The 25,004-nt window shown below is 38.1% G+C and overlaps 2 protein-coding genes across 2 annotated transcripts in view; one reads left to right on the forward strand and one right to left on the reverse strand.

The window, feature by feature from the left end:
• Positions 1 to 18,073, forward strand: part of LOC145099295 (uncharacterized) — a 43,562-nt gene extending 25,489 nt beyond the window's left edge. Inside the window, exons 2-5 of the mRNA XM_079036886.1 lie at positions 13,611 to 13,684; positions 15,722 to 15,883; positions 16,223 to 17,571; positions 17,684 to 18,073. Coding sequence (XP_078893012.1) covers positions 13,611 to 13,684; positions 15,722 to 15,883; positions 16,223 to 17,571; positions 17,684 to 18,073 — 1,975 coding nt within the window. The remainder of the gene's footprint in view (positions 1 to 13,610; positions 13,685 to 15,721; positions 15,884 to 16,222; positions 17,572 to 17,683) is intronic.
• Positions 18,074 to 18,632: 559 nt separating this feature from the next.
• Positions 18,633 to 21,497, reverse strand: LOC145096935 (putative receptor protein kinase ZmPK1). The gene has a single exon (XM_079034327.1). It carries the CDS (start codon positions 21,409 to 21,411, stop codon positions 19,000 to 19,002), a length of 2,412 nt encoding a protein of 803 aa, XP_078890453.1. The 5' UTR covers positions 21,412 to 21,497; the 3' UTR covers positions 18,633 to 18,999.
• Between the last annotated feature and the right edge of the window lie 3,507 nt (positions 21,498 to 25,004).

The following is a 25,004-nucleotide window of genomic DNA, read 5'->3' on the forward strand; positions in this document are numbered from 1 at the left end:
CTTGATACCCGGACTACATCATAGGGATGTAGATCGACACTCAGATAACCAATATTCAACGCGTGGGAAAATTTATGCCTAATACAGTAAGGATAGATACGTCCAGGGTTAACCATCGTCTCTCATTAGCTTGTGTTCCTTTCCGTGTAGGAAAAACCATGCCTCCGAAGAAACGTAACCAATCCGCTGGCAAGAAGCCGACTCTCCTATTCGATGAATCTACGTTCCAAGCTGTAGTCTCAGCAGCCGTAGCAGCTGTCATGGCTCATCTGAATGCTAACAACGCCAATGTTAGCAAGAGCCCTATCGAGATTTCCGATCCTAATGATGGACGGCAGCAACCAACTCCTGCGTACACAGCCACCCAAGAACCTCAACCAAATCCACTGAAGAGAAAGTTGAAGAACGAGGAGGGAAGTACCTCGGCTGAAGGACCTTCCGAGGGGCAACGAGCTGAGACAGTCAATACCCCTGCCAACCCTTCCATCCCGACACCTGGAAGACCATACCTAGGAAGCCTCCCCCACTACAGCAAGTGTAGCTACCATCATCATGGTATCTGTTGAGAACTCTTGTGCACTAGGTGCAACAGGATGGGACATACCTCTCGTACCTGCAAAGCCCCAGTTGAGTTCATTACATCAACCACCAATGTAGGGGCCAGTCGAGTATGCCACCTATGTGGTGAAATTGGACACTTCAGGAAGGACTGCCCAACTGAAAGAAACGACAAGGACACATGAGGAGTCTAACTCTAATGCCTAGGGAGAAGCATCAAGGAACCTGATAGCTTTTTGGTATGTCTCTCAATCCTAGATAACTAACCGAAAACAATAAAGTCTAATTCTAAATGTAATTACTCTCCCATTAAGGCGAAAGTCGCAGCACTTTTGTAAAATTCAAAATTTCATCAAGTAAAGCTATAATGGCTCGGTATATACGTTAAATCCATGAATAATTAAGATGGATAGACCTCGAGTGAGTGATGCTGCCTCATTTCTTGTTCTTTGTTTTGTTGTGGATTTAGGACGGAGTCGCTCAGTCAACAGTTCTTTCCACCTTAATTATATAGGACTAGTATATACTAGGCGATTATAGAGAGGCCTCGTGAGAATCCATTCATGAGAAGTACATTATTCTGAAATCTCAGGACCCTCTATAGTTCCGCGTCAACTCTATCAGTCCAACAATCCACGATAGCGATACACGTGACGAAACCCGAGACGCCAAGAACTTGTGTGCCCGTTCAGCACATGGCCCTATCGACCCTCATTCTATGTCATGTCGAGGTATGCCAACTTCGACGCCTCTATTAATCATGGTTCGACTTAGTACAACCATGTGTAAATTCCTAATGTTGTGTAAAAAGAACTTTCACTGTGGCCATTTCGGCAAATAAAAGTTCTTCCGAACTTAATAATAAAACCTAATGCGATCCACCAGTCGTCTCTCTTATCTAAAACTTTCCGAAATACCCCTGAGTAGGGTATCGCGCGATGTTAACCAACCATTCCTTAGTCAAATAGAACCCGAAGCGAAAGACACTACATGCATTTCAGAAGACGATAACCACCTGAAACCTACTCCGTGGATCCCCCAGAAAGACCCTTAGTACTCCACAATCAGGTTCGTGAATCAAGAGGAAAGAACTCATGGGATTGACTACTATTAACTAAGTATATGCATAAGAGTGGTATATAATTGAGATAAAAAAAAGATTTAAGATGTGTGCTTCCTCCCTACTCCCTGTTCCTCGTTGGGTTGTGGGTCTGGGGTGGAGCCGCACAACTGAACATCCCATCGATCTTAATTATATACGGCTTGCATACACCAAGTATTAGTGGTTAAGCCAAGTATGAGCTCTACCACGAACCTCATTGTAAAACCCTCCATCCTATCCCATAGAATAGGAACTAGAGTCAAGAGAACCACTGCGGGTTGAACTACTAAAATGACCACAAATCCGAAATTTGTTATTATCCCGGTTAAGCCAAAATAGTAGCTAATAACCTCAGTTGATAAATAAATCTAAGTCGTAAGAGGCAAGGACATTGACTACGACCATCCATTCATGCTTAATCCCATGAATTAAGCATCTCAGGAGATATGTCGGAAACCTGGAAGATGCGATAAGATAAGCTCTGAGAAGAGTGGATGAGGAAATTAGAAGTTCCGAGTGGCGAAACCCTATACTTCTAGACTTAATCTGAATCAAGGAAAATCATAACCACTGGATGAGTAGTTGCTGAAGATGCTCACACTACTCAGGCACTTCGTCCACCCCATTACCGACGAGTAGTGCCAAGAAAAACTCCGCCTCCTCACATGGAAGAAGTCACCGTCGCCCTATAGACGATAGGCTACATTCTCCAAAGTGAATACTGGAATGCCAAGAACCACAGGATAACCTCCGTAGCCAAGAATTCTTGAATAAAGTACGTAAGTAAGTGGCGTTAAGCCTTATAACCCTGATCCCGAAGAGAGTATAGACTTGACACCAGCCTAGGTGTTAGTCGATGGGTTATACAAGAGCACACACTTTCTGCAACTGAAATAAACCGACGCCTTAGAGAATAGGGCATGTATTAGGGATTCATTGGACTGCTAGGTGTTCCAAGAATACTATCTCACCCAGAAATAGTAGAACCACATCCCGAGATAGTCCAACACTTCAGAAAATCTCTAAGGATTGAGTTAGCCCTGAGCAGAGATTGCTATTCATGAAACAGCAAAGCAAGTAAGAGCGTGCTTCTTTCCTATTAGGAATCATATTGTGAAAGCGTCAATAAGATGATGATGAGGATTTTGAAAACCCTTCTGAACATCGTCTGGTAAAACCCTATCTCGCTAACTTTGAGAGTTTCCGTTAGAAACACCTCAAGAATTAGAAGTGCAAGTCCATTTTGCACTAGGTCGAGATAGATGCCATGAAAACCAATTGCATACAGTGTGTAGCCAATACATCCGATGATCCAGAGAACCTCTGAAATCCAATCGGCAGAAAACACGAATCCGAGGATAACCCGAACCCTCTAAGAACCAACCCGAAGAACTACACCCCCGGTATTAGAGAACGTTTGGAACTTCAAAATGGCTATCATGACAGTGATGATCGCACCATAGAAGTACGTTATGTTCTAAGTACTGAAAAGCTCTATCCTTCCGAGAGCTTAGGACCATCCAAGATTCTTTATAAGAATTGGCCCAAACCTTGTCAGACCACGACTACTTTCGGAATTCCATAAGTTTCAACCCAAATCGATCCACATCTTAGACTTGAAAAAGTGCTTGCCCGACGTGACTCTCGAAATCCCACTCGTCGAGATAGGAATCTTTGAGAACCCTAACTTTGTAAAGGAAATTGTAGGACTCATGAGCGGAGAGGTCGAACCGAACGAACCAAACCCGCATTCCGTTAGTGAAGGGTCGCTAGATCGCCAAGTGAAGACCTAAGTTCACTTGGGAGCGTGAGGACCAACCAAATAGGAAGTACCCTCATCTCTCTACCCAATTGTTCATGCCTACTTCCTTTCCTAAACTCTAATTTCGGGACGAAATTCCCTCTAATGGGGGGATGATGTGACAACCCGAAAGTTCCGTTTGTTTAAGTACGTAAAAAATTAGCCAAATTTATCCCAAAATATTTTTGACCGGATTTAAGCTCGTTGGAATATTTTAAATAATATTCGTCAAGCAAACCAAAAATAAGGAGGTATAATTTAAAATTTGTCGTGTTTAACGGAAGTCGCGAAAAACCCCGTTTGCGGTTGGTGTTGGGTGGACCCCCACCCAGGCTGTAAAGTCACCCCTATATAAGGGTTGAGTGGGTTTCATCCCAACCTTTTTCACACCTTAGACACCTCCTCCCTCTACTTTCTCTCTCTATAAATCGGGTTTTGGTCAAAAATCGCCCCTTCGAGCTTCAAAACAGTAAGTTAACCTTCTTAGCTTGTTGTTTAGCTTATCACACTTGCAAATTTGTGGCTTAAACATCCAAAAACCCCAAGAATAAGAGTTTGTAGTTTGGGAACATCCCAAAACCGGTAACACCTTGAAAGAGGGTTTTGATGCCCAAAAACCCTCCCAAAACCTTTCCAATGCTTAGGTATGATTTTGGGACTTGCATGTACGAGCTTAGAACACCAAAACCTTGTCTTTGAGGAGTAAAGATGAGTTTACGGTCCAAGAACACTCTTGGACTATAAACCCCTCTTCATGGGCCGTGAACACCTTTTAAGGTGTTAAATTTGCCCTTAAACACCTCCTATGGCTTGGAATAATGTCTAGAACCAACCACCATTGCATTAGGGACCTTAAACTTGAAGGAAACCGTGACTCTAGGAGTTTATGGCTGTAAACCCCGCAAGGATTGGTCCATGGGCCGTCAACTCCCTTAAAATGGTCAAATGGTGCCCTAACTTCCTTCCATGGCTTGTTTATTGGAATAGAATCACTTATGTTTAACCTAGAACCGTCAAAAAACAAAAGGAAAAGGCATGTAAGAGTTTACAGCCGTAAACTCTCTATTTACAACCGTAAACTCCTTAAATTGGTCCATTTGATGATTAAACCACTTCCTTTGCCCTAGAATTGAACCTAGCCTAATTCCACAAGTATTGTAAGACCTTTAAACATCCAAGAACACACCACCCATGAGTTTATGACTATAAACTCATTAAGTCATCAGGGCTGTGATTTTGAATTCATGGTGTGCATTTTGGTATTGTTGGGTCATTTCCAAGAAGATGGAGTTTGGTGCAAGGGTGTGGATCAAGGAAGAGCTTGTGGATCTTTTTTGAGGTAAAAAACTTTGATCTTGTTCTTTAGAAGTTTGGTTCTTCCTTGCTTAAGTTTTGGACCATTTTTGGCCCCATAGATGAGATCTAGTGGTTGATACCACTCCTAGAGCTTAGACTTGCCACTCTTGGTGCTTTTATGATCCTAGATTCATAAAGTTGGCACCTTTATGTGACAACCCGAAAGTTCCGTTTGTTTAATGCCGTTATTAAGTTCGTCAAAAATTAGCCAAATTTATCCCAAAATATTGTTGACCAGATTTAAGCCCGTTGGAATATTTTGAATAATATTCGTCAAGCAAATCAAAAATAAGGAAGTATAATTTAAAATTTGCCATGTTTAACGGAAGTCGGGGAAAACCCCATTTGCGGTTGGTGTTGGGTGGACCCCCACCCAGGCTGTAAACTCAACCCTATATAAGGGTTGAGTAGGTTTCATCCCAACCTTTTTCAAACCTTACACCTCCTCCCTCTACTTTCTCTCTCTACAAATCGGGTTTCGGTAAAAAAGTCGCCCCTTCGAGCTTCAAAACGGTAAGTTAACCTTCCTAGCTTGTTGTTTTGCTTATCACACTTGAAAAGTCATGGCTTAAACATCCAAAAACCGCAAGAACAAGAGTTTATGGTTTGGGAACATCCCAAAACCATAAACACCTTGAAAGAGGGTTTTGATGCCCAAAAACCCTCCCAAAACCTTTCCAATCCTTAGTTATGGTTTGGGGACTTGCATGTACGAGCTTAGAACACCAAAACCTTGTCTTTCAGGAGTAAAGATGATTTTACGGCCCAAGAACACTCTTGGACCGTAAACCCCTCTTCATGGGTCGTAAACACCTTTTAAGGTGTTAAATTTTCCCTTAAACACCTCCTATGGCTTGGAATAATGTCTAGAACCAACCACCATTGCATTAGGGACCTTAAACTTGAAGGAAACCATGACTCTAGGAGTTTACGGCCGTAAACACCCCAAGGATTGGTCCATGGGCCATAAACTCCTGTAAAATGGTCAAATGGTGCCCTAACTTCCTTCCATGGCTTGTACAGTGGACTAGAATCACTTGTGCTTAACCTAGAACCATCAAAATACAAAAGGAAAAGGAATATAAGAGTTTACGGCCGTAAACTCCCTGTTTATAGCCGTAAACTCCTTAAATTGGTCCATTTGATGATTAAACCACTTCCTATGCCCTAGAATTGAACCTAGCCTAATTCCACAAGTGTTGTAAGACCTTAAAACATCCAAGAACACACCACCCATGAGTTTACGGCTGTAAACTCATGGGGGATATGGTTCCAAAACCATAAACACCCCTAGACACTACTATTTGAGGAGTAAACTCCAATGTGAGTCCATCCACACCTTATATGCAACCCTTGGTACTCCTAGCACTTGTAGCAAAGTGTTTTCATGTAGGAGGACATCCTTACTTGCTTAATTAGTTATTAAATGACTAATTAGATACTTAAATGTATCAATACATGTTAAAGAGGATTCGCGTGTGTGGTTAAGTCCTCACTTGACACTTAGCATCCTATACCGTCCATTCATCCGAATCACCAACGTCAGGTGAGTTCATACCCCTGAATTAACCTTTTAAATGATTTTAACTACTTTTATATGGGGGGGGGGGAATACAAGTTGAACTGTACAGTTATTAGATAAATCACATGTGATTAATAACTGTATAGCAAACTAGATTTTGCATGTTAAACTGTTTATCCAGATTAAAGGTTTCCAAACCATGTTTTCAAATCTTGTTAAAGTATGAATATCCCTTTTTAGATCATTAAAGGTTATCCAAAGTTTTTCAAAGTATGTTTAATTAAGAGACATCCAGTCGTGATTTCTTATCAAAGGTTTTCTTCACTTAAACCGTTTTATACAAATCATTTTTCAAAGTTGTTTATGAAAGATTTTTCAAAGGATTTCCAAAGGTTTTCAAAGCTTGTTTTACAAAATGACATCAAGTCGTAAATTTCTTATGTATGAAAGTTTTCCAAAGTTTTCATCAAAGTTTTCCTTCTATGCCTCTACTTCGTTAAATGCATGCCTATATTTGTATAGTTATATAAATAATGTTTAAAGGACTTAGGAAGGCTAGTTCGCCCTATTTCCTTTTCCTCGTTGCCATGTGGTCTGGTGGGTATCGGTTATCCGTCCGAAGGTCGTTTAAACATTAGTTATATATCATGTATACATGTATGGACATAAAGGTTTACATCGACCGGTTCATTTCCCTTGGGTAGCAAGGGCATCCTTCCATTCATCATTCATAGACCAAAAACACTAGTAACTATTATAGGAATAGTTAGGAGGTTCTATTTACTCTCTCTAGTATGAATAATTCCAAAGGAGTTGGTTCATGCGTGAGTCTATATCATTATTCCAGTACTTATAATAGAATTCAAAATACGAGATGCATCTTCAGGACATGGATCTCCCCGTTGTCAAGTTGGTAACCAGAGTCTCCTGGAGGGAGAGCGGGCATTGTGTGTATAGATCTATACGGGACAGACACTCCCACACCCTGACTGCTAGCTACAGTCCCCGGCCGACCAAGCCAAGGGGTGACAAATGTCACATTTATTCCGACACTTGCAGGGCATCAAGTACTCTATTGTCAATCAGTATGGTTACAAGTATCTCTATGTTTACCTTATAATTCATGGCCTTAAGGTAACATGGTATTTTTGAAACAACCAACTTAGGATTACCGGATGTCTTAGACTTCGCTAGCTGTGTCGTTCATTCGATACTGTCTGGAGTATGTATTTCCTTGTTTTAGTATTTGCTAGCTGTGTCGTTCATTCGATATTGTCTGGAGTCTGTACTTCCTTGTTTTAGACTTTGCTAGATGTGTCGTTCATTCGATATTGTCTGGAGTCTGTGCTTCCTTTTGTTAGACTGAGCCAGGCGTATCATTCATTCGATACTCTCCTGGAGTCTATGATTTCTTTTGCCTTAGTCAGCAGTATCATTACTGAGGCATATGTTATTTTTTTTCCTAGTATTTTTACTAGTGATATTCTCATATTTTCTTTAAAGTCAATACCGTATTTTGGAAATGATAATATTTCAGGAAAATGACTCCTTAAAACATAAGTCTGTGGGGTCTTGGTAGAAGACAACTTTTATTTAAAAAATGTAGGATTTTCTAGAAAGGACGCTAAGACACTGTAGATTCTAAACTACTATCTTTCATAAAGTTATTTTGTATAAAAATGCGTACTTATACAAATGACACTAAATACTTATGGACTCACCAGCATTATAAAATGCTGATACTCGCTTTCAAAATAACTTGTATTCTCAGGTCATCGATAGACAGGTACATCCCGGGAGCTTTTGTGGAGACAACCTAGTACCGAGTTGCATCTATGTTATGTTCTGTAATTACTTTGATATTACTATAACATGTAACCGATGTAAAATTATTACTATTAATGTAATGGTTGTTGTACTTTGATTACTATACTGCATATGTTGTGATACTTGACATGACGTCATCCACCCCAGAACATTTCCGCCGTTCCGGTTTTGGGGTGTGACAGATTGGTATCAGAGCATTGTTTATAGTGAGCTCTGTATATCAATTCATAAAAGATATACAGCCTATAAATACATTGGGATAAAACACTCTGACCAAGAATTATAATTTAAAATATAACCATATTTTACCGAAGTATAACAACATCCAGAATCTAAATACACAAACGAAGTATCACAAGAAGAACAAAAATAAAAGTCTTCGGATGTTGAGCATTACCGTCAAACCTGGGAAGTTATGTAATCGTAAGCTGGAATAAATGTAATTGATCAACTACATTTATTCGAGATGCGATGAATGTTTGCTTCGGAGTGATAGTGGTGTTGTAACAGGTCTGAAACTTACCTAATAGGAATGCTAGAGCCAAACATAAAGTTTAAAATACTATGGGAGTATTTTGGAATACTAAAAGACTCACATTAATCCCAGAATCATATTCAGAAGTTAAGAATCAAATAAGAAATAAAAATACCATAGGGGTATTTTAGGATCCATAGATAACCTTGTGTGAAAAACTAAAAAGATCCTTATTGATATACCTATGATTACAAAAGGGTATACTTCAAGGTTATATATGATAAGGATCCCATAGACTAAGAATGTGTGGTTTCGCTCTACTTCCTATTCCTTGTTTGGATGTGGATATAGAGTAGTATCAGATATTCGAAGGCCTATCGGATCTAAGTTATATATAATTTGTGTACCCTATGTAATTGTAGCAGGACTCGATATGGATCATCTAGTGAAATGTTTTAATAATCTCTTAGGATTGTCTAGACATTTCCATTCTCGCACGAACCCTATAGAAAACCTTATCCACTTCAGTGTTCGACAGAAGAGTTGATTCAGACCCAGAAGAAGTTCATTGAGATGGTTTCCAGTTCGAAAATAAATGAACTAGGACGAGACTATTGAAACCACCAAGTGCCTATACCTTTTAGAGACACCGGTGGGAAATCCGCCTGAACTTCCAAGATTTCCAGTCATCCATCATGAAGCAATGACACTTAGGGGCAGGATCAGAAGTAAGACCGCGATGACACTCAGAGTCAGGATCGGAAGTAAGACAGAGTAGAAATTCAATATGTCTTCACGAGAAGAGAACCTTAGGTAACTACCCGAAGAAAACCAACGTCGGTCCCAGTCAAGGATAAGAGGTAGACAAAGGGAGCCGATACATGGAACCCAAAAAGTGTCTTCTCCTCATATTCGTCGCGCTAATACACCCATAAAATAATACAATTTAGTGAGCTAGTAATTACACTACTCACACTATGTGTTAGGTAAATCGCCTTTTCCCGTCGCAAGTAATACGATTAGATCGGATTACAAAACCTCGATTGAGGGTGTTTAGCCATAAGTCTTCATAAGCCTTTTCTTCCGCGATCTTCGTTCCGAACTGTCCTCAGATCTTTCCAAATCCGGAGAGCGAGTCTCTCCTGTATAAAGATAACTTAGTAGGAACGACTCCCTTCTTATGGCTTTCCGATATTCTTACTCCTACCTTGATACCCGGACTACATCATAGGGATGAAGGTCGACACTCAGATAACCAATATTAAAGGCACGGGAAAATTTATGCCTGATATAGTAAGGATAGATACGTCCAGGGTTAACCATCGTCTCTCATCAGCTTGTGTTCCTTTCCGTGTAGGAAAAACCATGCCTCCGAAGAAACGTAACCAATCCGATGGCAAGAAACCGACTCTCCTATTTGATGAAGCTATGTTCCAAACTGAAGTCTCAACAGCCGTAGCAGCTGTCATGGCTCATCTGAATGCTAACAATGCCAATGTTAGCAAGAGCCCTATCGAGATTTCTGACCCTAGCAATGGACGGCAGCAACCAACTCCTGCGTGCACAGCCACCCAAGAACCTTAACAAAATCCACTGAAGAGAAAGTTCAAGAACGAGGAGGGAAGTACCTCGGCTCAAAGACCTTCCGAGGAGCAACGAGCTGAGACAGTCAATAACCCTACCAACCCTTCCATCCCTTAGAATGGTCAAATGGTGCCCTAACTTCCTTCCATGGCTTGTTTATTGGAATAGAATCACTTGTGATTAACCTAGAACCGTCAAAAAGCAAAAGGAAAAGGCATGTAAGATTTTACGGACGTAAACTCTCTGTTTACAGCCGTAAACTCCTTAAATTGGTCCATTTGATGATTAAACCACTTCCTATGCCCTATAATTGAACCTAGCCTAATTCCACAAGTATTGTAAGACCTTTAAACAACCAAGAACACACCACCCATGAGTTTATGACTGTAAACTCATAGGGGATATGGTTCCAAAACCATAAACACCCCTAGACACTACTATTTGAAGAGTAAACTCCAATGTAAGTCCATCCACACCTTATATGCAACCCTTGGTACTCCTAGCACTTGTAGCAAAGTGTTTTCATGTAGGAGGACATCCTTACTTGCTTAATTAGTTATTAAATGACTAATTAGATACTTAAATGTATCAATACATGTTAAATAGGATTCACGTGTGTGGTTAAGTCCTCACTTGACACTTAGCATCCTATACCGTCCATTCATCCGAATCACCAACGTCAGGTGAGTTCATACCTCTGAATTAACCTTTTAAATGATTTTAACTGCTTTTATATGGGGGGGGGGGATACAAGTTGAACTGTACAGTTATTAGATAAATCACATGTGATTAATAACTGTATAGCAAACTAGATTTTGCATGTTAAACTGTTTATCCAGATTAAAGGTTTCCAAACCATGTTTTCAAATCTTGTTAAAGTATGAATATCCCTTTTTAGATCATTAAAGGTTATCCAAAGTTTTTCAAAGTTTGTTTACTTAAGAGACATCCAGTCGTGATTTCTTATCAAAGGTTTTCTCCACTTAAACTGTTTTATACAAATCATTTTTCAAAGTTGTTTATGAAAGATTTTTCAAAGGATTTCCAAAGGTTTTCAAAGCTTGTTTTACAAGATGACATCAAGTCGTAAATTTCTTATGTATGAAAGTTTTCCAAAGGTTTCATCAAAGTCTTCCTTTTATGCCTCTACTTCGTTAAATGCATGGCTATATTTGTATAGTTATATAAATAATGTTTAAAGGACTTAGGAAGGTTAGTTCCCCTATTTCCTTTTCCTCGTTGCCATGTGGTCTAGTGGGTATCGGTTATCCGTCCGAAGGTCGTTTAAACATTAGTTATATATCATATATACATGTATGGACATAAAGGTTTACATCGACCGGTTCATTTCCATTGGGTAGCAAGGGCATCCTTTCATTCATCATTCATAGACCAGAAACACTAGTAACTACTATAGGAATAGTTAGGAGGTTCTATTTACTCTCTATAGTACGGAGAATTCCAAAGGAGTCAGTTCATTCGTGAGTCTATATCATTATTCCAGTACTTACAATAGAATTCAAAATACGAGATGCATCTTCAGGAAACGGATCTCCCCGTTGTCAAGTTGGTAACCTGAGTCTCCCACACCCTGACTGCTAGCTACAGTCCCCGGCCGACCAAGCCAAGGGGTGACAAATGTCACATTTATTCTGACGCTTGCAGGGCGTCAAGTACTCTATTGTCAATCAGTATGGTTATGAGTATCTCTATGTTTACCATATAATTCATGGCCTTAAGGTAACACAATATTTTTGAAACAACCCACTTAGGATTACCGGATGTTTTAGACTTTGCTAGCTGTGTCATTCATTCGATACTGTCTGGAGTCTGTATTTCCTTGTTTTAGACTTTGCTAGCTGTGTCGTTCATTCGATACTGTCTAGAGTCTGTGCTTCCTTTTGTTAGATTGAGCCAAGCGTATTATTCATTTGATACTCTCCTAGAGTCTATGATTTCTTTTGCCTTAGTCAGCAGTATCATTACTGAGGCATATGTTATTTTTTTCCCTAGTATATTTACTAGTGATATTCTCATATTTTCTTTAAAGTCAATACCGTATTTTGGTAATGATAGTAATTCGGGAAAATTACTCCTTAAAACATAAGTCTGTGGGGTCTTGGTAGAAGACTGCTTTTATTTAAAAATGTTGGATTTTCTGGAAAGGACGCTAATACACCATAGATTCTAAACTACTATCTTTCATAAAGTTATTTTGTATAAAAATGCGTACTTATACAAATACACTAAATACTTATGGACTCACCAGCATTATAAAATGCTGATACTCACTTTCAAAATAACTTGTATTCTCAGGTCATCGATAGATAGGTACATCCCGGGAGCTTTTGTGGAGACAGCCTAGTATCGAGCTGCATCTATATTATGTTCTATAATTACTTTCATATTACTATAAAATGTAACCGATGTAAAATTATTACTATTAATGCAATGGTTGTTGTACTTTGATTACTATACTGGATATGTTGTGATACTTGACATGACGTCATCCACCCCAGAACGTTTCTGCCGTTCCGGTTTTGGGGTGTGACACTTTAAGGCTTATAATCCCCCATGCTTGAGTTTGAGTTCATTTGTTGGAAGTAGAATGTTATTTCGAGATTGGGTTCTTTTGGGGCATGCAAAGTCACCAAGTCAGTGACCTTATGTGTAACGCTCGGTTCCCTGGTACACATTTATTTATTTATTTATTTTTAAAGAAGGACTCGACGAGTTGGTAGCCCTGACTTGTTGAGTAGAAGGTTCACGCGGGTTTTAAGTGAGCTACTTGATGACTCGCAACCATGACTCGACGAGTAGGACATGCTGGATGAAACCCTAATTTTAAGGACTTGCACCCTATTTAAGTATCATATCTGGCCTCCATTCCAGTCTCGATCACCTCCAAACCCTAATCTTGAAACCCTAACCCGCCATAAGTGATCTTGAGTTATTTCTTGCCATTTTGAGTGTTATTTGTGCCTTTTGAATCTTATGGAAGAAGTAGAAGATAGAAGACTCGAGAGGGAAGAAGTAGATCCAAGAACTACACTCCATTTGCTACATTTTCTGGTAATCAAATTCCCAACTTGATCATTCTTCGCTTAGATCTATTTGTTTCCATTTTATGGAGGTTTTGGTTCAAGAACCTTGGTCCTTGGTGTTGGAACGTCCCAAGTGACTTATGTCTCAGATCTAGGATATAGGAGGGGTTCCACATGAAGTATTAAATGAATCAATAACATGAGAAACTATAACACTCTGTTTCGAATCGTTTCCTATTTTAGAGTTGTGATTATGGATTGTGTATTAATGGGCTTGGGACCCTTAAAGAATTGAGATTTGGACTCATTTTAGGGTGGATGGTGTAATTTGGATGATCCAGGTATTCAGTCTGTGTTTTGGAGCAAAATGGTATTTCGGTAATTTGTCAGCTTGGGTTTTTTATGGAAATTGGAGGTTTGTTCGGGAAAGTGTAAGACAAGTATGAGTTAAATAAAGTGTAGAGCTTCTCATTACCTTTTCATGGATATATTGATCGTCAGATTTATAACGATGAAGTTATGACCTTCGGAACGTGTTAGGGTTTAAGGGGAAAGCCTAGTACCTGGGGTGTACTTAGGGAGTGCGTGGGGGGGGGGGTTACTGATGCGAAGGGTGTTATGGTGGGCATAATGTTGTGTACGTTTAGCGTACTGCAAGGGTTAGAACGGGGATACGAGTCCTCGTACGCTAGGCGTACGAGGTAATTACCTACGGATTAGCTACGGAATATGCTTTCCGTTAGAATTCCGTAGCTATTCCGTAGCTAATTAGCTACGGATTTGCTACAGATTTTTCTTATTTTTGATTTTTCGGGCACCAAACGCCGTTTTTTTTGCTCCTTTATTTTCACACCTCTATTATATATGATTATCTATATTTTCACCAATTTATACCTATTAATATCATTTATAAAGCCGTGTGCACATATAGGATCCATTGCTCGTTTAGTGGTTTAACACTATAATGCTTATGAATACGTTCGCATACATCTCACAAACGCATATACATATACATATACACGTACACATATACCACAACTCATTCATGTATATAAATATACATGTACAAACATAATCCATCAGAAGTTGATGAAAAGTATAAGCATTACAATGTTAAACTATGAAACGAGTACTTGATCCCAAAGGGGCACACGACTTTACGAACGATATTAATAACTATAGGTTGGTGAAAATATAGATAATCATGAATAGTAGAGGTGTGAAAAAAACGAAGCGGAAAAAACGACGTTTGGTGCCCGAAAAATCAAAAATAAGAAAAATCCGTAGCTACTTAGCTACAGATTAGCTATGTAATTCTAACGGAAAGCATACTCCGTAGCTAATCCGTAGGTATATAGTATCTGTAGGTATTCCGTAGCCATTCCATAGCTAATTAGCTATGGAATAGTTACGGATTAGCATCTGTAGCTATTCCGTAGCTAATTAGCTATGGAATAATAGTTACGGATTAGCATCTGTTGCTATTCCGTAGCTAATTAGCTACGGAATAGCTACGGACTGACGTCCGTAGCTATTCCGTTACTAAATTAGGGCATCCCATTCTGTAGCTGATCCGTAGCAATTCTGTAGCTAATTAGCTACGAAAATTTTCCTCAGGGCCGGCCCTTAACATATGCCGGGTGTGCGACCGCATAGGGCCCGCATTGTTTGGGGGGGCCGATATATATATATATATATATATATATATATATATATATATATATATATATATATATATATATATATATATATATATATATATGAGATGTCGAAACCAAAGTAAACAAAAAATTGGTGGTTGACATGGTAAAGGCGCTTGACATTTATTAGTTAGTCCCAAGATCGAAACTTGGCACACGCAATTTTGTTTTTTATTTTTATTATAATTCTTCAACATATCCTTTTAATTCAAGTGTAACAAACACGTCTATCCCATAAGGAATTATCTAAGTCAAACACATCTGTAATTAAATTAATATATAATTCCAATTAAGCTAAGTATATCACATACAATTAGTATCTAATACAAACACGCATTTAATTACTATATATAAGTCCTTAGCCTCTTTTATTTATTTGTTGAGTTTGGGCAATTCGGCATCAAAGGAAGACATAAGAAAAGGTTCATTTTTTTTTTCTCTAATGGTAATATTTATAATTCATCATTATTAGTATTTTTTATAATCATTAGTATTTTTTTTTTCTAGTTTACATTGTTATTGGTATTGCTCATTCAACGTTTTGATATATTCAATTAGATTTCTAGAGTTCTTTTATCATAGTTTTAATTTTTATCGAGTATTTGGTTGATTATTGTTATTTTATTTTCAGAAATAATGCCTCCTAAGTATTTATCTGGTAGTCAAAAACGTAAAAAGAGAAAAAAAATTGAAGAATCAACAAAGGCTAATAGTGGTTCTCTAGATAAGTTTTTCCAAAAAAAAACTTAAAGTTCCTTCTCAAAATCAAAATAATGATGATATTCCTGATAATTTGGGTGTTGATGTCGAAGGAGATCAAATTAATGACGTTAATGTTGATAATGTTAATTTCGATGGAGATCCTGTTGATGTTGATGATGGTAATGACGATGGTGATAACATTGAAGATGATGGTGATGATGACGATGATGATGATGATGTTGATGATGATGATGATGATGATGTTAATGTTAATAGTAATAATGTTGATATATTCGATCCAAGAAATTGGGATGGACTAAGCACAGACATGGTGAAACGTTTGGTAGAGAAAGGTCCTAAAAGGGATAATACTATTGATAAGGGTCCACCTGATAGATTTTCTAGACGGTTTTCTACAACTATGTATACTAGAACTCTGCCAAATAAACAGACATGTAACAGGGAATGGCTAGTATACTCGAAAGAGCTTGATAAAGTTTTTTGTTTTTGCTGTAAAATATTTAGAAAAGGGATCCCGAAAGGTTAATTAGATAGTGAAGGTTATGCAGATTGGCAACATCTTAGTACAAGACTTAAAGAGCATGAAGTTGGTTTAGATCATCTCACAAATTTAGCTACTTGGTTTGAAATGTGTGAAAGATTGAAAGTTAATGAAACAATTGATAAAGTGGTGTATGATCAATTTAAGAAAGAAAGGGAGCATTGGAAACAAGTACTATTGAGGATTATTGCACTACTGAAATATTTGGCTAAATATAATTTAGCATTTCGTGGAACAAATGAAAAATTATATCAAAAGAGTAATGGAAACTTTCTTGGAGCGATTGAGATGTTTGAAGAGTTTGACCTGGTTATGAAAGAGCATGTGCGTCGTATCAAAAATGATGAGATCCATGTACATTATCTTGGCCACAAGATCCAAAATGAGGTGATACTTTTACTAGCTGATGAAAGTAAACGAGAAATCATTAAAAAAGTAAAGGAAGCAAAATATTACTCCATCATACTTGATTGTACCCCTGATACAAGTCACCAAGAACAAATGTCTTTGATAGTGAGGTATGTAAATTTCTCCTCCAATGATGTTACTGTTGAAGAATCCTTTTTAGGTTTTTTGAATGTTAATGATACCACTGGTAAAGGGCTCTTTGATATTACACACAATGAATTAAAATCTCTTGGTCTTGATATTGATGATATGCGGGGGCAAGGGTATGACAATGGATCAAACATGAGAGGAAAACATCAAGGAGTTCAAAAGAGATTTTTGGACATAAATTCTAGAGCATTTTATACTCCATGTGGTTGTCATAGTCTTAATCTTGCACTGTGTGACATGGCTAACAGTTGTAGTAAAGCTAGAGATTTTTTTGGAGTCATACAACGAGTATATACAATATTTTCCAATTCTACTAAGAGGTGGCAAATTCTTAAAGAGAATATCAAAGGTTTGACTCCAAAGTCATTGTCTGCCACTCGGTGGGAAGCTTTACTTGAAGTTGCGGAAAAAGACAACGATGCTAAAATCCAAAGTGAAGCTAAATCGCTAGCAAATAATGAGCTTGGTGGATTTGAGTTTTTGGTATCCATAGTCATTTGGTATCAAATATTGTACATGGTGAACTTAGTTAGCAAAAAATTACAATCAAAAGATATGCTTCTCGATGTTGCTATTAACGAAGTGAATATGCTAATTGAGTACTTCAAAGATTTTAGAGAAACAGGGTTCTCCAAGGCAATTGATGATGCGAAGGAACTTTCCGTTGAAATGAATATTGATCCGGTATTCTCTCAAAATTGGCCGGTTAGTAGAAAAAAACAATTTGATGAGAATTCAAGTGATCAAGATGTTGTATTTTCAGCCGAGGAGAATTTTAAAGTTAATTATTTTTTATATATTGTTGATCAAGCGAGTGCTTCTCTTAAAACAAGATTTCAACAATACAAAGAGTATGAAAATATTTTTGGTTTTTTGTTTCCAAAAAATGAAGGAATTTGATGACAAAGATCTCAAGTCATGTTGTCGCCGTCTTGAAGCCGCACTTAAGTCTGGTGAACAATCAGATATCGATTCTCATGAACTTTATATGGAGTTAAAGCTGCTTCACATGTTCTTACCGAGTGAAATTACGAGCCCTATTGATGTTTTAAAGTATATGAAAAAAGTCGATTGTTTTCCTAATGCAACTATTGCCTACAAAATCTTGTTGACTATTCCCGTAACGGTCGCGTCTGCAGAAAGAAGTTTTTCAAAGCTAAAGTTGTTGAAGTCCTACCTAAGGTCCACAATGTCACAAGAAAGACTTAATGGATTGGCGAACAATTTTGCTTTGAACAATTTTGCTTCCAAGAATGCTAGGAAAGTCTCGCAATTCATGTAGTTGTCTAAGATTATCTATTGTATGATCGTTCTTTTCTTTTGCTTCATATTATAACAATTATGAAATAATTAATGAATTTTTGGTATAAGTAAAAAATAAATATATATTTAGGGGCCCATTTTTTAGTTTCGCACCGGGCCCCTAAAATTAACGTACCGGCCCTGATTTTCCTTACCTATTTTCCGTAGAAAAACCCCATATTTTCTAGTAGTGAAACCCTAACACAGGAAACCCCATACGATGTCACTTACTTGAAAGAAAAATGAAGAGAAATGTGTGTGAAAAATAATCAATTCTACTGAAACAACACACACACCACATACTTTATACATCAGGTACAAACCGGATTAAATACGGATAAACCCGATCCATGCTCACTCGAATAAAGCCCGCATGTCCTAACATGTTTCAATCAATTAAGTCGCGACCCATAAGACTTAGCTTCTTTACAAAACTACTCCCTTGCAAGAAATACAACGCAAAACAAGAAACCGAAATAAACAAAAAATAACCCAACACAATAAATATTAACGAAAAAAAATCAAGGATACTTTCCAAGGACATTTTAACGAAACATTCATTATTCTCAACATCTCTTGAAATATTGAAAGCTATGTTCTCGAGAAGAGAAGATAAGGTAGTTCCCTAGATTTCTTAAAACTTGAGGAGGTCCCTGAAATCATCCTTATTAATTGCATCAAGGACTTACCGGGAACTAATATTCTATAACTCGTACGTATTATTTTTTTAATAGTATAATTTCTGTTTTATACTCTTGTTCTAACACTAGAATATACGACACCCCAAATACCATGGCAAGTCCCTTAGCTATTTTTTTACATTACATTTACAAACATAAAAAAGCTCATGATAAACTCTTTCAAATTAAGATAGCTATTAACTAAATACCATTTTCTTATTTCTAATTAATGATGTTCTTCCACATGCATCAGCATATCCACAACCTGGCTCATGGTTGGTCTTCCATCCTTATCTTCCTCACAACATTGTAAAGCCACCTTAATGAGAATTTCCATTCTCTTCTTGTCGTACTCCCCTTCAATTGTTAAGTCTATAATTTCTTCGACCCAACCATTCGGTCCACTAGTAGCAATCATCTTTCCTCTCACCCAGCTATCTAGCCTTCCTTCTGATCCCCCACTCTGATTAGCACCCGTTGGGCTCCTCCCTGTTATCATCTCTAACATCACCACACCATAGCTATAGACATCAACTTTTGCGGTTATGGGAAGATTGACAAACAACCATTCTGGAGCCATGTAACCTCTTGTCCCTCTTGCTCTTGTAAACTCTGAATTACCAGTCCCATCTCTATCCAACAACTTTGATAACCCAAAATCTGCTACCTTGGGCTTATAACGACAGTCGAGTAATATATTATGAGGCTTAACGTCACAATGCAATATCCATTCCAAACATTCTTCGTGTAGATAAGCAAGTCCTTTTGCTGTGCCCAATGCAATGTCAAACCGCTGATCCCAATCGAGTTGACTGGAATATAAGTTGTGAGCTAGTGACCCATATTCCATATACTCATAAACTAAAAGCCTGTGTTTACCTTCAGCACAATACCCCCACATCTCTATCAAATTCATGTGATTAAGCTTCCCAAGGGTTGTTATCTCTGCTAGAAGTTCAGCTTCCCCTTGACTTTTACTAGATTCATTAAGATGCTTAATTGCAGCAATTCGGTTATCAGACAACACTCCTTTGTAGACAACGCCACCACCTCCTCTCCCTATCTCGTTGCTGAAATTTCCTGAGGCTTTCTTTAACTCGGCATAGCTGAATCTCCTAAATCCACTCGCAGCTTGGAGATAACCTTCGGTAGTTGAATGTGAATGAGTTCCATAACAGAAGTATGTTATGCAGATAATCTCCAGTGCCCCAAGTACACTTGTTATTATCAGCATCAATAACTGTATGGATTCATTTTGCCGATTAACGTCATAACTTCGGTCAAGTTGGATTGCAGGCTTCCAGGAACATTTTAAACTGAACTCTTCGCCAACCTTAATGTTTTTCGAAGATAAGGGAATATCTTTTGGAACTTTTAGATACATGGAACCATTGAAATCAGATGAGCTTAATCCATTAACCAACAGGAACTTTGGGTAACAAATAGAAAACCCTTTCTTCCAGTCGTTCTTGAACTGGAACCCTTTGCAATCGCATATATTTCTGCACACTTGCTTACACTCTTCTAAGGTTGTATTAGGCATGTATCTACGATCATATCCATAGAAGTCAAAATGAGGAAGATGTAGGAATTGATCCTCACCTTTCCCACATAAAGTCGGCTTAAATTCGGGTTCACAACCATATGACCAATCTGTATGATTGATCATCCTGTGATTTGGTAGGCATGAACATTTCCTACCATAGACAGGGTCGTTGGAACATGTACTATTTTCTCCACAACTTCCATGGATATAGCATGTGTTAGAAAGAGCTTGCCATGTAACATGCCAAATTCCTGTGATCTCATCCAGACTATACGCTCGGAAGTTACCATCAACATCTAATGTCAACCTTCTTAAAGGGTGATCTCCAGCATCTGATGTATTGAATAAAAGATCATCAGTTGAAATGAAACGACCAGAAGAATCCATTGTTGCGATTCTTCGGCTTCCATAGATATTCCGACCAGATTCCCATGCTCGTACGTCGGGACTAGGCCAATAGATGCCTGTCAGTTTAGGGTCACTGTATACAAGTCGAACCACATTATCACTGTCAAAGAACAACTTGTAGTATCCTGATGAGTAATTGGTTAGGCTTCTTGAAGACACAAGTGGTGCATCTTTGGTTAGTGGTTGATTGGGAAGAAGGGTATCTGTTGGGGAGTCAAAACTTTGCCACAGAACTTTTCCAAGTTTATTTTGTAGGCAAAGGTTTCCTGAATCGTTCATTTTCAGCTGAGCAGATTTCGTTGAATCTCGAGTAGTTGTCGTCCATATAGGCAACCGTTGATATGCATCCCTTAAGACAAGATTTCCAGTTTTCAGCAACGAAAGTTTTGAGAACTTGCCGTTGACTGGTAAATCTCGGTTGGCCATCCATACTAGAGTATGATTCCCGTCTGATAAAGCTTTCGTGAACCATATTGAAAAGCAATAAGCATTCTCGCCTACCCTGTAAAATCCGGCAGTGTAAAAGCCATTTGGTGAGATCAAGAAGTCCTCCTTTTTCTCCACTGAGAGAGATGAGCCCAGATTCAAACCAAAGGGTGGAGAAGACAAAGATGAGGAGTATATTAATGTAGTTCTACACAGGAACATTAACCCAATTACATTTACAAGATGTGGTAGAGCCATAGGTAAGTGGAAATGTTAGTTCAACTACTTTATAATAAGAGTACATGGAGTGAGCCTTGACATTATATGGTTAGATATGGGAACATTATATTAATATGATATCATTATCAGGGAGGATAAACAATAGGAGGCACTCGCAGAGACATTATTAACTTTGATATTGAGCAGGTGGACGATATGCAGAAATCGGTTTAGGTGCATTAAATTTCAGTATTATTAGCATGACTTTCACAGTGTTATTAATTATGTATCACTCTATATACCTGTCCATGCAAATTGATCGTGTCCATTACTAGGGTGGCAAATCGGGCCATCATGTCGTGTTTTTGTTTGAGACGACACGACACGACAAGGTTTTATGTAACACGTACACGACACGACACGATGTTGTGTTTTTTTTTTAACCAATACGAAAACGAACCGATTAAAAAACGACAAACACGACACGACAAAGATAACATAATAAAAAAATAGTTTATTTAATTAATATTTAATCATGCATAACACAAAAAACACGACAAATAAATGTTAAATCGTGTCAATTTCGTATCGAATTAAAACACGAACGCGACACGACACGATATTCGTGTTTTTTATACTTAACACGAACACGAATTTGAATTTCAGTTTCATCCTAATTTCGTTTCCTGTCGTGTAGTTTTGTCATGTCGTGTTAACAATTGTCACCCCTATCCATTGTTAATCCAAGATGTATTCTTATTAATATCCATTTTGATATTTTTTCGAGGTACTTTTCTTTTGGATAAAACAGCAGCTGGAATAAAATTGATAGGTTTTGTATAAAAAATAAAACTTTGAAACTTATAAAATAAAACATAAAATTCTAGCACCTAAAGTAAAACTAATTGATGATACTACAAGAAAGGGATATCTCCAGAAAAGTCCTAATATTTTGGACAAATTTTTAATAAAGTCCTAAATTTTATTTTTAGAATAAAAAAGTCCCGACTTTTTCACCTTTTGAATAGGAAAGCCCAATAAACTGGCTAATTTATTCATTTTATCCCTTTTTGACCTGTTCAGCAGCTCATGGGACCAAATTATTGATTTTTCGAAAATAATGGGACTTTTTGACAGATTTCTTCAAAATTTCTATATAATGTATAAGCATATTTTTTACATATCTATATCTATTTTTACGTAGTTGTGTATTTTTTATGTTTTTATATGTATATATTTACGTATTTTTATGTATTTTAAATGTATAAACGTATTTTTTACATATTTATATGTAGTTTTAACCATGTTACATATTTTTTTATGTATTTTTATGGGTTATTATTTATGTATTATGTATTTATATCTATTTCTATGTATGTTTACGTATTTATGTATTTCTTAAAGCTTTTTATATAGATATTTATGTATTTTAAATGTATAAACGTATTTTTTACATATTTATATATATTTTTAAGTATTTTACATACTTTTATGTATTTTTTACATATTTTTTTTATGTATTTTTATTGGTATCGAGACCACCCGTTGTCTTGGGAAACTTGGTTATGAAGTCCATTGTGATCCGCTCCCACTTCCACTCCGGTATGTCTGGTTGTTATAGTAACCCTGAGGGTTTCTGGTATTCGACCTTAACCTTGGCGCAAGTAAGGAACTTGCTCACGAAGGTAGCAATCTCTGCTTTCATGTTAGGCCACCAGTATAGCTTTTTGAGGTCAAGATACATCTTATCTGAACCTGGGTGGACAGAATATTGAGTGTTGTGTGCTTCGGTCATAACCAAGTCTCTGAAACCACCATGCTTCGGTGTCCAGATCCGGTCCATGAGATATAAGGCTCCGCCACCCTTGACTTCCAAATTTTTATCCACCCCTCTCAGGGATTCACCTTCCACATTTACAGGTTTCAAGGCTTCAAGTCGAGCCTCCTTAATTTGTGTGGACAGATATGAATGGACAGTCATAGTCAATGATTTGACTCTACGACCAGAGTATTCTTTCCAACTTAGGGCATCAGCTACTACGTTGGCTTTACCAGGATCATAACGAATTTCGCATTCAGAGTCATTGAGTAGCTCAACCCACCGTCGTTGTCTCATATTGAGCTCCTTCTGGTCGAATATATGTTGAAGGCTCTTATGGTCTGTAAAGATATTGCTTTTTGTACCATACAGGTAGCGTCTCCAGATCTTCAGAGCAAACACAACTGCTCCTAACTCAAGATCATGTGTGGTGTAGTTGACCTCGTGTGTCTTCAACTGTCTTAAGACATAGGCGATGACCTTACCTCATCGCATAAGAACACAACCGAGTCCTTGGTTTGATGCATCACACTAAACCACGAATTCTTCTATTCCTTAGGGGAGGGATAGTATCGGTGCGCTGCATAAGGCTCGTTTCAGCGTTTGGAACGCCTTCTTTTCTTTCTTTTCCCAGTCAAAGGCCACGCCCTTCTGGGTCAATGTTGTAAGCGGCTTTGAGATTCTAGAGAAGTTCTGAATGAACCTACGATAGTAGCCAACGAGGCCTAGAAATTGACAAATTTCTGTAGGCATCTTGGGTGCTGACTAGTTCTCAATGGCTTTAATTTTGGAAGGGTCCACATGAATTCCTTCTTCACTGACAACGTGACCCAGTAATTCGACTCTTCGAATCCAAAACTCGCATTTAGAGAACTTCGCGTAGAGTTTCTTTGATCGTAATGTTTCTAAGATCTGTCGTAGATTTTTACTATGCTCCTCTTTACTACGTGAGTAGATAAGTATGTCATCGATGAATACAACGACGAACTGATCCAAGTAAGGACGGCACACCCTATTCATTAAGTCCATGAATATTGCGGGCACACTGGTCAATCCGAACAGCATTGCTACAAACTTGTAGTGTCCATAATGAGCTGGAAAGGGTGTCTTCGAAACATCCTCCTATAGCACTCGTAACTGGTGATACCCAGATCTCAGATCTATCTTTGAAAAGTAATTCACCCCTTGCAGTTGGTCGAAAAAATCATCTATGCGAGGCAGAGGGTAACGATTCTTGACGGTTAGCTTGTTTAGTTCTCTGTAGTCAATCCACATACGGAACGATCCGTCTTTCTTCTTCACGAACAAGACCAGTGCTCCCCATGGTGAGAAGCTTGGTCTAATAAATCCCTTACTGAGGAGTTTGTTAAGTTGACCGGACAGCTCCAGCATCTCAGCTGGTGCTAGACAATAAGGCGATTTGGCTACGGAGGTAGCCCCTGGAACTAAGTCGATCCTGAACTCGACTTTACGTTGTGGAGGTAATCCTGGTAGTTCTTTTGGAAAGATGTTAGGAAAGTTGCGTACTTCAGGGATGTTCTTTATGACTTTCGTCTCTTGGATCATATCAACCACATGATCAAGGAATGTGTGACATTCCTTTCGCAAGTACTACTGGGCTTGAATACTTGAAATGATGCGAAGGTTCGTGCCGGGTTTGTCGCCATAGATAACTAGAGTTTCGCTAGATGGCAGATTAAGGCGAACTGCCTTCTCAAAACACATGATGTTGGCACGATGAAGACTCAACTAATCCATGCTGATAATGACATCGAAACTTTTAATGGAGACCGGCATGAGGTCGACTGAAAAT

This window comes from Lactuca serriola, chromosome 4 (assembly GCF_051521515.1).
Source record: "Lactuca serriola cultivar US96UC23 chromosome 4, Lser_US96UC23_V15, whole genome shotgun sequence".
Lineage (NCBI taxonomy): Eukaryota > Viridiplantae > Streptophyta > Magnoliopsida > Asterales > Asteraceae > Lactuca > Lactuca serriola.

What these genes read in the sequence shown, in the direction of transcription:
- LOC145096935 (XM_079034327.1), bottom strand. Translation starts at nt 21,411, where the DNA reads ATGGCTCTACCACATCTTGTAAATGTAATTGGGTTAATGTTCCTGTGT.